Source organism: Neophocaena asiaeorientalis, unplaced genomic scaffold, assembly GCF_003031525.2.
Source record: "Neophocaena asiaeorientalis asiaeorientalis breed wild unplaced genomic scaffold, Neophocaena_asiaeorientalis_V1.1 scaffold82, whole genome shotgun sequence".
Taxonomy (NCBI): Eukaryota; Metazoa; Chordata; class Mammalia; order Artiodactyla; family Phocoenidae; genus Neophocaena; species Neophocaena asiaeorientalis.
In genome coordinates, this window is record NW_020173068.1 from 11970447 (window position 1) to 11983595 (window position 13149).

Sequence of the window (13149 nt, forward strand, 5' to 3'; positions counted from 1 at the left end):
CCCTCACTTGGGATGGGACCTCCTGGCCCACGGTGGGGAGTGGCCTGCCTCACCACACGCGCACACAGCACCACCTACAAGGACAGGGGCTTTCTGCAGCCTGACCAGAGGGCTCAGGTCAGGAAGCCCCGCTCCACGGCTGCCCTGCAGGGAGGAGAGAGGAGCGGTTTCTGGCCTCGTCACAGCCCTTGACAAGGGTCCGCGGTCCTGAGCGCTGAGGGCAGGGCCTCCCCCCACACACACACCTGAACGTCATCACCCACGGCTGCGCCTAGGGCTAGATACTCGCTGGCCTTCCAGCTTGAGCTCATCTCTCACCTCCTCAGTTCTGTTGGGCGAGAAAACAACGCTAAGTAGTACCAGGTCACCCCACCAAACAAGCTCACGGAACAGAACGCAGTCGTCCTCCTGGCCATTTCACTTGAACTGATCAAGTCCTGTCTCAGCCTGAGAGTCCTCAGTGGGTCTTCCAGAGTCAGTCTGGGGTTCTGTTCCCTGCTGGAGGCCACTGCAGCTGGCCCAAGGACACCCACAGTGACCCCTGGCTGCCACTGCTGCCCACTCCGTCATCCGTGGTTAGGTCCTCTGTGAGCTGCTGCCTGTGTCTGCAGCCACCACGGGGTCAGCTGACTGGCTTCAGGGTTCCACACCCGGTTGGTCTAGCTCCCGAAGACTTGCTTGTTAGGTTCAGCAAAAAGCTGCTTCCCCAAGACTTAAGCTGGCCTCCAGAGGGCCAGGTCAGGAACAGGGCCTGGTGTGTCCCTGCCCCAGGGGCTTCGTCAGGGGCCCCTTTTCCCGTTGGCACAGGCCCTGAGCGTCAACCCAACGAGATTCAATTGCTTTGAACATTAGAAGTTGGCCTTTAATCCTACTCCTTCAAGACCCCAGGGTCCTTAGACATAGCCACCCTCTCCTTAGCCAATGACAAGCTTATCAGTACCCTCCTCCCAGATGGCTGATTGCTCCAGGTCTGACTCAGTTTCCCTTTGTCTAGCATAAATTCTGCCACACTGCACTTCATTCCCCCAGGAGGCCGCGCATGCGAGACGAGACGAGACGGGCGGGTGAGCTGGAACTTTCCTGGAGCGCCTGAGGGAAACTGCCCCACTCACCCCTCCACGTTGTGGGTCTTGCCCCCAGGGTAAATCAGGAGATAGAAGTGTTCTCAGCTTTCTTTGATTCCCCCACAAAATAGTCAGCAGATGAGAAATGCGTTTACGTTTTTATTTAGGAGCAATCGAAAGATTTTCAGTACCATTTCGGCCCATTTCAAATTGTACAAGCAGTTTGTCCCTGTTCCCCTCCCTTATCCAAATCCACAGATACAAAATCTAGGAAATGTGCAATTTGCATCTTAGAAATAGCAGCATCCCCACAGGGGACCTTGTGAGGCCTGGAGACTCAGCCCGGAGACGGCAGCGCACTCCTCCCGCCCCGGCACAGCCCCGGTCCAAAGGCAAGTTCCATCTTTCTGTTAAAAACATTTCCCTAGGGCGAAGAACCCCCTTCCACCCAGGCCCGGTGACAGCCAAAGTGTGCCTGTGCCTCTCTCTCGGTTTGGTCTCTCACACGCAGCCACTGCAGGAGGAGAGGCCCTCTGGACAAACAGAAGCCGGGCAGTGGCCTCTTAGCACCAAGACGATGGCTTCTTCGGCGTCTCCGGGAGACGGGAAGCGCACCACAAGCCAGCTGCCCCTGCCTTCTCCAGCCTCCCTTCCACAGATATCCTTGCCCTCAGGGAACAAAGGGTCTGAGCTGAACACCAGACCGGAAGTGGGTGGCAGAAAACCAGGAACCTGCAGGCCTCTGGCAACCTCTTCCCGACTCGCACAAAGGCGGCGCCGCTCAGTACCCTTTCAGTCAACCATGTCAGGGGGGCGGGGTGGGGGGAGGACGAGGTCTCTTTTCAACAACAACGATGGCACAGTCCGGCCCTCCCGACGCACTGAACAAGGCGGGGTGCTGGGGGGCAGGGTGGGAACCCGCTCCCCGGGGGCAAGCACCCCTCCCCGCGCGCATCACCCAGTGGCCTGCCGACCAGGCTGCATCCGCGGAGGGTGGCGCTGGCTCTCCGGGCCATGTCTGCAGCAAACCGCGCGACAGGGCAGCGGGCCGGGCCGGAGCCAGGGATGAATGACAGTCTCTCTCTGAACACAAATTACAGGATTAGCAGGCACCCCTGTCCGGGTGCCTGCTCTGCGGCTGACTCCTGAGAAAGACCACGGGCCTGCAGCTTTCTGCGCTCCACGACTCCAGACGGCCTCCACCCGAGACATTACACCTCCAACTCCAGTCACATCGGGGGCCTTCAAACCACTCATCAAGGGAAGGAACAGACGTCATAAAGCATTAGCCGAGAAAAGCTACTCATCAACACACACGCGGTGGAGCCCGGCTCCTGAATTCAGGAAAGGGCGCTCACGGCGGGTAAGCACGCAGACTCCTCTCAGGTCGCCACTTGCCACCTGCCCCGAGTGGACAGCAGGAGAGACTCCCGCAGCCGGAGGGGAGACAGCCCGCTCCACCCCGTGGGGCTCTGGCCCGAGCAGCCTGAGGGCTGTGAAAGCCTGGGGCCTAAGACAGCAAAGCAGGAACTACACGTTCTCTGCGAATCCTCACGGTCCCACAAACCACAAGACAGGATTTTAACAACGCGAGGCAACAGGTGCGGGCCCCGCCCCTGCCCACAGGGTCAGCGGTGCCTGCTCACCCCACACTCTGGGTCCCCACCCCTGCTCAGGTAGGATGGTTGGTTCCCGCGGGGTCCAGGCTGTCCGTCTCCAGTCTGGCTGCAGGGCTGGGGCTCCAAGCAAAGGAGAGGCCGGACTGACAGGCAAGTCACGGTTCTTCAGGGTTGAAGAACCAAAGAGCGTGCCTCCCGTCCCCCGGGGGCTTCCGTCTGCTCCTCCTCCCGCTCGGGCTCTGGGCCAACCAGGGGGAGCTGACGTCAGCCCTCGCCCCCCTCCCCAGCGCGACAGCACTGGGAACACACACAGATTGCAGCAGAAACGAATTCCAACCGAGGTCTGTGGGTTCCACCTAGACCTAGAGCTGGGCCGGGCAGCAAGCCCAGCGGCTCTGTGATCCCCACCTCCACCCTCCACTCACTCGGCCCAAGTCAGCATCCAACCCTTGGTTGAGAGGTTGCCTGCAGCCGCCTCAGCCCCAGCGTTGCTCGGCTCGGCTACCGTGAATGGACCACGGGAGACAAAACAGACTGAAGCCTTGCTCCGGGAGGGGCCCGTTCAGGAGAGGGCGTGGGCTCCACACTCCCCGCTTTTTCGGGTGTTGGAGCTTCTGTGAGGGCAGGTGCTCCCCCAGTCACACGGAGATGGCCCCCCAGTCCCGGGCAGGAAGGCTGGGAGGGCCTGTGCTCCCAAGAAAGGGAGCGAAGGAAGCCGGTTCAGGAGAGCTGGAGAGGGGCCTCCGGTGGGAGTGGGGAGGATGGAGCCCCGTTACTCTCCTGACCTGGGCAGGCTGCCGGCTTCTGCCTGGAACGGCTGGCCACGCGGACCTTTACGCATCTAGAGGACTTTTCTTCTCCAGCAGATAACTGAGCCTTGCCAATCAATGGGATACAGGACAATCTAGACGTAATACAAAAGGTAAGTCAAACCAATAACCTGCCCCAGGTAAAGTCTGAGCAAGGAAAAAGGGGGAAGAAACTTTAGGAAAAGCCCAAACTCCAGGTTTCGTTTGTTTAAGATTTTCTTCTTGGCTGGTTCTCCTCTCCTGCAAAGTGCCTTTATCCACTTGGGCTGCGATGTTTGTATAGACAGAGCCGCTCCAACCCGAGGATTCTGGTCCGAGAAGAGGACAGGAAGACAAGAGGCAACCGGGCCCAAGGCAGGGCGGCACAAGCAGGGAGCTGTGGGTGAGGAGGTGCCCCAAAAGGGCGACGCTGAGCCTCTGTGGAAGGCAGCCTGGCACATGGGGGAGAGGGGGTGTCACAGGACCTGCCATGGGACCACGGACTGAGCAAGACAAAACCCATGGCACCCACATCTCGGCCTGGAGAACACGCTCAGACTTCCCGGTGGAACGGCCTCCCAGGGCCGCGAGCGCACGCGGGAGCCTGCAGGTACCACCGACCCTCGCCCACCTCCCACCTTTGCTTCCCGACAGCAGGATGGGCACTTGGCTGCGAAAGGAGCTCCAAGTCATACAGGGCCACCCACCCCAGGTGCCACGAGTCCTCCAGCCAGGCTTTCCACTTCAGGAGCCCACGACTCAGGAAAACGAGAGCCCGCCTTCCAAATCACAAAGCTCCTCAACAGTCAAGAATTAATGTACGTAATCAAAGTATGCAGAGTATCTGTATCATAAATCCAGGTTTCCTTTGTCAGAATGGTGATCTGGGCTCACCTATTAAAACTGGATCTACAACCCCATGTAAAAAATATAATAAACCAAACATGTACAAGACACAGGCAACAAGAAACACTGACATATTTCACCATCTCTGATGAGTCCAAGTGCATACAGAGAAGAGGGGAAAGATTAGTCACCTTACGAAACAAGCTTTTTCTTTGGGAGAGACTAACCCCACCCTACTCCCCTCAACTCTAGAGCCCACAGACTCTCCTGAAGGCAGCAGCACAGTCTAACCCTGGGTGGGGCGCAAACCGTGGTGACCTCCCTGGCCACGGGGCCGGCTGCAGCCGTCCTGCATCCCCACCGCACTCTGGCGCGCGCCGCCGGCTCCGGGCTGCTGCGGCTGTGTCTGTGTTCCTGGTTTTGCCCCCAGGGCCCCGGGGGACCTGCCTCGACGTCCCTTTAGGCACCTGCTCGATGAACCAACCATTTCTGTCTCCGTCTCCTCGTTCCTTAGTCACTCGGGTCCCAGAGTAAAGGAAGGAGGAGGATCTGTCCAGCCTGGGCAGTCTCGCCGTTTGAGGGGTCGCCCTGGCTAGCGGGCAGGCTGACTCCTGTGAGCAAAACCTGCCCGCAGGCAGCACCGTGACGCTTCCACTTTTTGAGGACGAGCTGGTGCTGAGCTTGGGCCCTACGTCCTGCGTGAACTTGTCCACCATGTAATTTATGTTTTCTGTTTCGCTGTTTGGGTTGTAAATGACATGAATACAAATAAAATAACCAAGAAACTCCGCTGTAAAGACACGGCCCTCGGCTGGGGCACGCAGGGCTCTGGGAGTGACACTGGCAGGGTGGCGTCGCAGACACTCGGATGTGGCTTCGCGCGGGGCCGCCCCGGCCTCCCCCGCAACCCCCCGACACGGGCTGCTCTCCCCAACACCCATGTGCCGCGTCAGGCAGACGCGTCACGAGTAAAGCATCAAACGAGTATCTGTGCTGTATATGGATACATATAAATTAATCTGCATGTACATAACCACTACAGGAAAAGTTCTAGGTGTCTGTTCTCTGAAGGAGGGCAATCACTCGCCATTCTGGGCAATTCTGCAAAGAGGCCTTGGGGCTAAATATGGAAAGGATACAAAAACAGGCTGCCAAACTTGCCAAGTCCTCACAAGTCACCTGTTTGAAACCAAGAAGAGGTGGTCCCTAACGGGACAGGGCAAGCAAGAGGAGACTCTTTAGAAGAACAATGGTTCAAGGGCTTTTGGTTTCCGAAGAAAAGCCTCTCCTGGAGGCAGGAGGTGCGACCCCCATCTCTGTGCTCGGAGCCAAACCTGGGAGGTGCCCTGCCCGGCCCAGTTCCCGGGGGGACGGGGGAGAAGGACCGTGCCGAACACCCCCCCCCCCAAGTATTTCTTGCCCAAAGCCCCTGCCCTGTCTCTGGGGTCTCCGAGGCCTTGGTGCTCTGGGAAGCGGGTGGTTTCTGGGAGGTGATGCACCTTTGCCAGCCCCCTCTTCACCTGCTGCTCTCGGGGCAGCCGGTCTCGGGGAGATCGGGATTTACCGTTCAGCACAGCTTTGTAGACAACTTTCTCAATGTTTCAAAGGCACCTTTTCCTGTGACTTTTCTCAATTAAAAAAATGGATATGAGGGTTAGGCTTAAGTAGACAGAGATCTTGTTTCCAAGTCTGGGGATATAAATATAGAACTTTAAAAACATCCTCACAAGGACCTGTCCAGCGATGTCCAGCACGCCAACCAGGCCCCAGGCACGGGGGCCAGGAGGACTCTGGGTCTTCTGCTGGGAACCCCACACGCAGGTCTTTGTGCTGAGGGCCACCCCGGCTCCGATAATTCCGAGAAGTCCCCGAATCCCGCCAGCTCTCAGTCTAACCAGGCGAGCGTGGGCCTGCCTTCCCAAACCAGAGGCGGCTCTGGGGTGAGGGTCGATAGAGGGCAGAGAGAGCCCCAGCGGCTGTGCGCCTTCACTCCCATCCCCCACCCGTTTCGCTTGTCAATTTTCCTCTAAACGTGTCTAGACTGAAAAAAAAAAAGGCGGCACATAGGTCAGTACATTAGGCTTAATAACAAATGTTTCTTTAGTTGACCTGATCACTGAAGAGTTATGGTCCATGTTTCAAACTCCCACGAGAAAGCAGAACTACTGTAACAACTTACGAGAGTGGTAGGCATCAAACACTAAGCACATAACCGGTCAGTTTTCTGAACTGCGGGTAACAGCATGTTCTGCACTGATCATCCCGTAAGGCAAGGCAAACCTGCTATGCAATGTTGCTGGTCACCGCGTAAGGAGCAGAGGTCTCTTCAAAGGTGCCACCTTCCCGAAGGAGCGCAAAGAGGGCCCCAGCGGTTGCAGGTGTGGTTCTGAGCGTGTGATAACCCCGGCCTGACCGTGGAAGGTGCGGGAACACGTAGCCCAGCGATCTCCAGAGAACAGACACAGGGCATTTCCAGAGATGATATAAAAGACCATGTACTGCTTTGCTAACCAAAGTTTCTATGTAATGAAAGTGTTTATAATCTGATGTTTTATTAAATGTGTATAGGCAGATTTATATGTTAAAAACTTGATTCTGTGTCTATGAATATGAAATCTGAACTATTTATCCACTGGAAGGCAAAAGAAAGGTCCTACATTGTGGGCGGAAGAACTGCCAGACGCTCCTCCCTGCTCGCTGGGGTGGCGGGCCGGGTGCGGACGGCGGCGGGCTTGGCCGCGTGGAGACCTGTGTGAGCATGGCGGGCCGGGGCAGCAGAGAGGGGTCAGGCCCTTCCATGTGGAGGGCGGCCGCCCCGGCCAGGCCTTCACAGCCGTCGGTTCCGGTTCAGTCAGTTTCTGAGGAGAAAACACAGGCCCGTCACCTCTATGTGCATCGCCAGGATGGCCCATCCTCCCACGTCTGGGGACTTAATCCCACCAGCCCGGCCTTCCTACCAGCCCCTCCCTGCCTTCCAGCCCGAGGGAAGGTGGGGAAGGGCATCTGGGCTGAGGACAGGGTGCTGGCTAAAGCCGGCGGGGCACTGGGACCACCCAGGGGCCACCCGAACCGGGGCATGGAGCCGGGGCGGGAGCCTGACTTCTCTGGGCCGGGAACCCTCGCTGTGCGCCGCCCTCCCCCCATCCCCGGATCTCCAGGGAACGCCGCTGTCACACAGCAGCAGCTGGTCTACTTCCACATATGTGTCCCACCGATGCCCTCCCTTCATTTGTCGGGGGTCGTTCGGAGAGGCCCTCACCATCGATGCTTACAGGTGGGGCCCCGGCATCGAGGCTGGCTCGGGAAGCCGCGAGAAAACAGCTACAGACAGACAGGCAGACAGGCCCTCCCTGTCCCCTCGGGTACCTCCCTCAGCCAAAAGAGGGTGACGCCACAATGGCACAGCCACCCTGGCCACTCCTGCTCTGCCCCACCTAGGACACCAGCTCCTTGCTTAGTGTTGGAGCTACCAGCTGAGGGGAGCCGGTGGATTTAAACCCATTCATCCCAACTCCACGTTAGCATTTTTAATTGTGGTCAAATATACGTCACATAAAACCTACCATTTTAACCATTTTTAATAAGTATACAACGACGTGGCATTAAGTACATTCACAATGCTGTGTAACCACCACCCTATTTCCAGCTACAAGAATGTAATTCCAAAAAAAAGGGGCGGGCTACCATGGTGGCGCAGTGGTTGAGAGTCCCCCTGCCGATGCAGGGGACACGGGTTCGTGCCCCGGTCCGGGAACATCCCACATGCCACGGAGCGGCTGGGCCCGTGAGCCATCAGTAGAATTTCAATTAAAAAAACACAAAATACCTAAAGAAATTAGTTTTCCTAGTGCCCAGCAATCTGCCATGTTGCTGGCAGAGCCAAAGCCAGGGGTGGGCAGGCCCGGTGCTGGAGAAGAAGGTGCCTGAGGCAACCCGCCCTGTAAGCCCACACCTGTTCCCTGGTGCCCGTGATGCTCCCTGCGGGGACCTCACTGACTCACAGGGGCTTGGAGGAAACAAGGTCGAGTCCAGAAACGCCGGCCCTGGAACCACCTTCTAAAGGTCCCAAATCAGGGAATCTGGGAATCCAGATACTTCCTTGGTTTCCACAGCTTCCTGTGAAGAGCTCAGCTACCTCGCTCCTGGCCAACCTGTGACAAGGCCACCCAAGAGGAGGGTGGGAGGGAAGGGAGAGGCCAGGAACTCAGAGATCAAGACCCGAGAAAATCAACACCCAATAACGTGATTTGTCTGAGGCTTCAAACTGTCTTCAGTAAAATAATCTTCTAAAGCTTTCTTTCAAGTACTACTGTCCTGATCCAGAGAAAATGAGGAACAAAATTCAAGCTTTCGATTCCACGTTATGTCTAAGAGGGAAAAAGATTTTCCACTACCTCTACATCAGGAAGAATAACTGAAATGCAAATTACAGGATTTTTCATCATTTAGAAAAAAAAGCACTTCATGTATCTAAGGTCAATTAAAGGCTCCCTCTGCTTTTGTTCACCAGCTGGGGTTGAATTTCCTCGCAAGTCCTATTCTCTCTCTTACCCAGTGGTCGTGCTTCTATCTGGCTCAGATGACATTCTGACCTATTCTCCTTTGGCTAAGAAATGACTAGAAAAGGGTGGGCCCTTGGAGGTTCACTACACTCCTTCCCCTGTGCAGGTTTAACAAACACGAAAGAAAAAACCAAGTGTCAAGCCTTTATCACATGATGATGCTCCAATGGATTCTGCTGCCAGGTGCCCCCTGAAGCAGCCAGACAGCCTTAGAAACAGCAGATGCCCCGGCACCGGATTCGGTGCCTGCCACAGGTGCCCCCCCGACCCACAGAGGACGGCACAGCCCCACAGGCTCCTTACCCAGCTGAGGTCCAGCCTGGGGACTCGGCGTGTCAACGGGCTCTGAGCTGGCCTCAGGGGCACCAGGTTCCCATGACTCACTGTTTTCGGACACCTCTGAATAGGTGTCGCCCATCCCTTTGTGAACCGCTGCAGGGTCGCTGGGGCCCTGGCCCTCCCCACCCGTGTCGGCCACGGCCCGGGTCTCCTCGCCCATCCTCTCGGCAAACCACTGCTTGACCTGCTGGGCGCTCATCTGGGTTTTGCCGCAGAGGCTCTGCAGGTCCCGCTCGTGCAGCATCTTGTGGGTCACGTAATAGTCTTGCAGCAGCTCCCGGTTGCCGGGGCTGATGACCAGCAGCCCGGGGGGGAAGTTGCCCCGTCTGTAGTCTTCGTACCACTTGAGCTGGCCATTCTTCAGGGCGTACCTGCTGTCCCCAAACCAGCGCACCACCTCGGGCCGCGGCAGGCCCGTCTGGGCCATGATGGAGTCGTAGTCCTGGTTGCTGGGCCACTGCGTCTGCAGGAAGAGCTGCCGCAGCAGGTGCCGCTGCTGGGCCGTCTTCCTGTAGCTCACCTTGCCCGGCAGCTGCTCCGCTGGCTTGCTGGGCACGTCGTCCTCGGGCTCACAGGCGCCCAGCCCCGGGAGCTCGCCCTTGCCGTTGGCCTCCGTGACTCGCAGGTTCTTGAGGTTGATTTTGATGGGGCTGACTTTGCGTTCTGCCGGCACGTGGCTGCCGGGCGTTTCTGGGGAGCCATCTTCCCCTGGGACCCTCGGGTCCCTGGCAGAGCCCTCCTCCCCCTCGTCCTCGGCGGCCTCCTCCTCCCCCTGAGAGGCGCCCTCCTCGGCCTTCTTGGCCTCCTCGGCACTCACTTTTTTCCGTCTCTCTGAAAACCAGCCATCAATCTCCCTGCGGGTCATTTTGGTCTCGGTCCTCAGGCGGTCCAGTTCCTCGTCGAGAGGAAGGGGGTTTTGTGCAAAACTGTTCTCCAGGGCTCTGAGCTGCTCGGGGGCCCGCTCCTTGTATTTGGTTGGTGTGAAGTCGGGGGTCTGGTGCCAGGACTGTCGCTTGGCAGAAGGGGGGGTAGCTGGGGTGGCCGCTGTCAGGAGGCAGGTCACCTCCGGGGCCTTGGACGCCAGGGAGAAGGGCACCTCGGGCACAGAGTCGACGAGGAGGGCGCCGTGCTCCCCGGCCAGCCCGGCCCTGGAGCCCTTCAGGTTCCGGCAGTGGTACCTGCGGTCACTGAACCACTTCCGCACCTCACGGGTGCTGAGGCCGGTCACTTTGGTCAGATGCTCAACTTCGCTCTGTCCTGGGAACTGGTTCCGACAGAAGCTCCCTTTCAGAGCTGACAGCTGTTCATGAGATTTCTTGTTTTTGTAGATGCTGGCATCCAGGAAGGCTTGGGAGGTGATGCTGGGACACGCCGTGAGGAGGGACTGGGCGGCATTCACCACCTTCACGGCGGACGTTGTATTTGAACACACGGTGTTAATGGGCGCGACAGCGGGCAGCTTGGGGACAGATGTGACTGCCAGGGGGAGAGATGAGCTGGGTGCCTGCAACCCATTGGCCATCAGTGGCTGAGTGACCAGAAGTCCCCCGGCTGTGCCTTCTGGCTGGCCCACCACGTGGCCAGGCAGAGTGGGCTGGATGAGATGTTGGACGTTGCCGCCACTGGCAACCAGCGGGGTGTTGAGGACAGTGATTGTGGGCTGGGGGACGGACTGGATGACCGTGTTGAACATCTTCTTCCGGGCGTCCTCAATCTCCTCCGGGGACCAGCTGATACCTTGCTTCAGCCTCTGGGCGGTGAACCAGATCTTGAGCTGTTCTTCCGGGTACTTGGTGACCACAGTCAAATAGCAGAGCTCGGCTTTGGTTGGGTAGGGGAACTTGTGGAAGGAGTTCTTCAGAAAGCTGTTGGAGTCCATGGCCGCGTTGTACGTGGGAATGCTGCTCAGGGGGATCATCACTTTGGGGAGGGACTTGGCCGTGGGCAGGGGCTGGTGGGCGTGGTGCTGGGCGTGCGGGGGCGGCTGCTGGAGGGAGAGGAACTGGGCAATGCCCGCGGGCAGCACCGGCACCGTCCCCAGCAGGGGCCCGTTGGCCGCGTGAGGGGGTTTTGCGGAGTTGGTAGAGGCCTGGCTGACCGGGGCTGCCCCGTTGACAAAGGCGTGGTCCCCCTCTTTCACCTCCGGGTCCCCAGCTGAAGGGTTCGGTAAGGCCTCCCCAGCAGGCTGACTGGGGACGTTCTCCTTGAGCGTGTGAATTTTTTTGGCTTCGGCTTTGCCTTTCATTATCTTCATGATTGGAGTTTTGGTGATGATGATTTCCGCCTGTCCATCTGTCCCTTCCATGTGTGGCTCCCCCGATGGGTCGGGAGGGCTGGTGCTCTCGGGGACACTCTGCTCCACGACGACACGATTGTCTGGCTTGGCCACGTTCCACACAAAGCTGGCTTCCCCCGAGTGACACTCGGCATTGTGCAGAGAAAGCCCCTCGGGAGTTTTTGCCAGGAAACTGCATTCAGTGCATACAAAGTTTGGGTCTTTGCTAAAGTCTGTGTGCTCTGAGCTCAGGTGTCCCACAAACCGGGTTATGTCCTGGGATCTGAAGTCACAGCATTTACAGGCGTATGTGTAGCCGTCCAAGGTGCTCCGGTGCCCGTTGGCCAGTGCGGCACTGTCTGGACCGCTGGTGCCCTGGGTGGCCTCGCCGCTGGCGGTGGGAGCTTCTGGGGGCGGCTCCTGCGGGGGCCCCTCGGGCACCGGGGGCTCCTCGGGCAGGGCCTCGGCGCCGGTGCCCTGCAGCAACACCGTCTTCACGGGGATCATGCATGGGGTGGTGGACTTCCTCTTGCTGGCCATGGCGACAGCCGCACTGGGGGATCAGTGGGCGACAGTTCGTCCTGTCGGGGGCCTCACAGCACAGGTTCCAGCTGCTCCATGAGGCCCAAAGAAACAGCTTCCGAGGGCGGCTTTTTCAGTTGTTTGCAGAAAGCAAGTTTTCCCTATTAAACCTGAGGAGGAAAAGAGAAACGGTGAGCATCCCTCTCTCGGGCTGCGTGTGTATTTCCCAGATTCCCAGGCACACTCCACTGCTTGCCTTCGATCACCCGGGCCTTTTCCCAAGGAACCAACATCCAACCTCGGATGTGACTTTTGAGTCAGAAGCCCCACAAACGCTCACAAAAATAGTGCCCTGAGGAATGACGCGGGGACGTCCCAACACCACTGGACAGACTTCAGCCATGTGTTTCTGTGTTGTGTTTCCCTCTGTTTCCTCGCATAAAATAACTCATTCAAAAATGACAACAACAAAAAAAAACCCTCTTCTGGACCTCCAAATGAATTCTGACCGTGTCATAGAGAGAACAAAAGATCCTAGTGTAATTCTTGTTTAAATGTTTGGGCCCACAAGGGTTTTCTTTTCATAGCCTTCCCACGTGTGAGAGCAGGATGCCCGCTCCAGGCCCAGAGGCCAAGCCCACTGCAGTGCGTGCACCAGGGAGGGGCACTGATGCCACAGCAGCGGGGCTCTGCGGGCTGTCCCTACCTGCTACCCCGTCACCCCAGCCCCCTGTTGCTCAGGTGAAGCCCGAGGTCAGAAGGTCAGGGGATCCGCAGACGTGGTTTGTGGCCCATGAACTGTACATCTCTCTCTGGGGCAGCAACCCCACAAGAAGCCTCACCTTGGGTGTGCGCGCTACCCGTGACCTTGTAGTGGGCTTACTTTTTATTTTTTTTCAGTGCCTTTATTAGTCCTTAAAAAAAAAAACAAGCAAACAAAAACCCTTAAATCTTTGTTCCATTTCAAATTTATTTCAAAAGCTGGGATGACTGATTTATTCACATGTTAAATACTACTACTACTAATTCTTCCATGAGATGCCAGGAGAAAAGTACTTCTGTGATCTCTACTATTAACATACCACCACAATCATCATTACCTTTTTTTTTTAGCAAATTGCAATGCTGATAATG

General features: G+C 57.5%; 1 protein-coding gene across 3 annotated transcripts in view; it reads right to left on the reverse strand.

Moving 5' to 3' along the window:
• The window catches only part of ZHX3 (zinc fingers and homeoboxes 3), a 128960-nt gene that overhangs the window by 3846 nt on the left and 111965 nt on the right, over nt 1-13149 (reverse strand). The window contains exons 3-4 of one of the 3 annotated variants that reach the window (XR_003002998.1): nt 8319-12185; nt 6975-7175 (exon numbers count right to left, since the gene is read on the reverse strand). Coding sequence is in view for 1 of the 3 variants with exons in the window: in XM_024742869.1 (XP_024598637.1) it covers nt 7165-7175; nt 9183-12033 (2862 nt within the window). In the remaining 2 variants the exon portion in view is untranslated. Of the gene's footprint in view, nt 1-6393; nt 7176-8318; nt 12186-13149 lie in introns of those variants that run through there. The other 2 variants (XR_003002997.1, XM_024742869.1) reach the window with 2 other exon arrangements.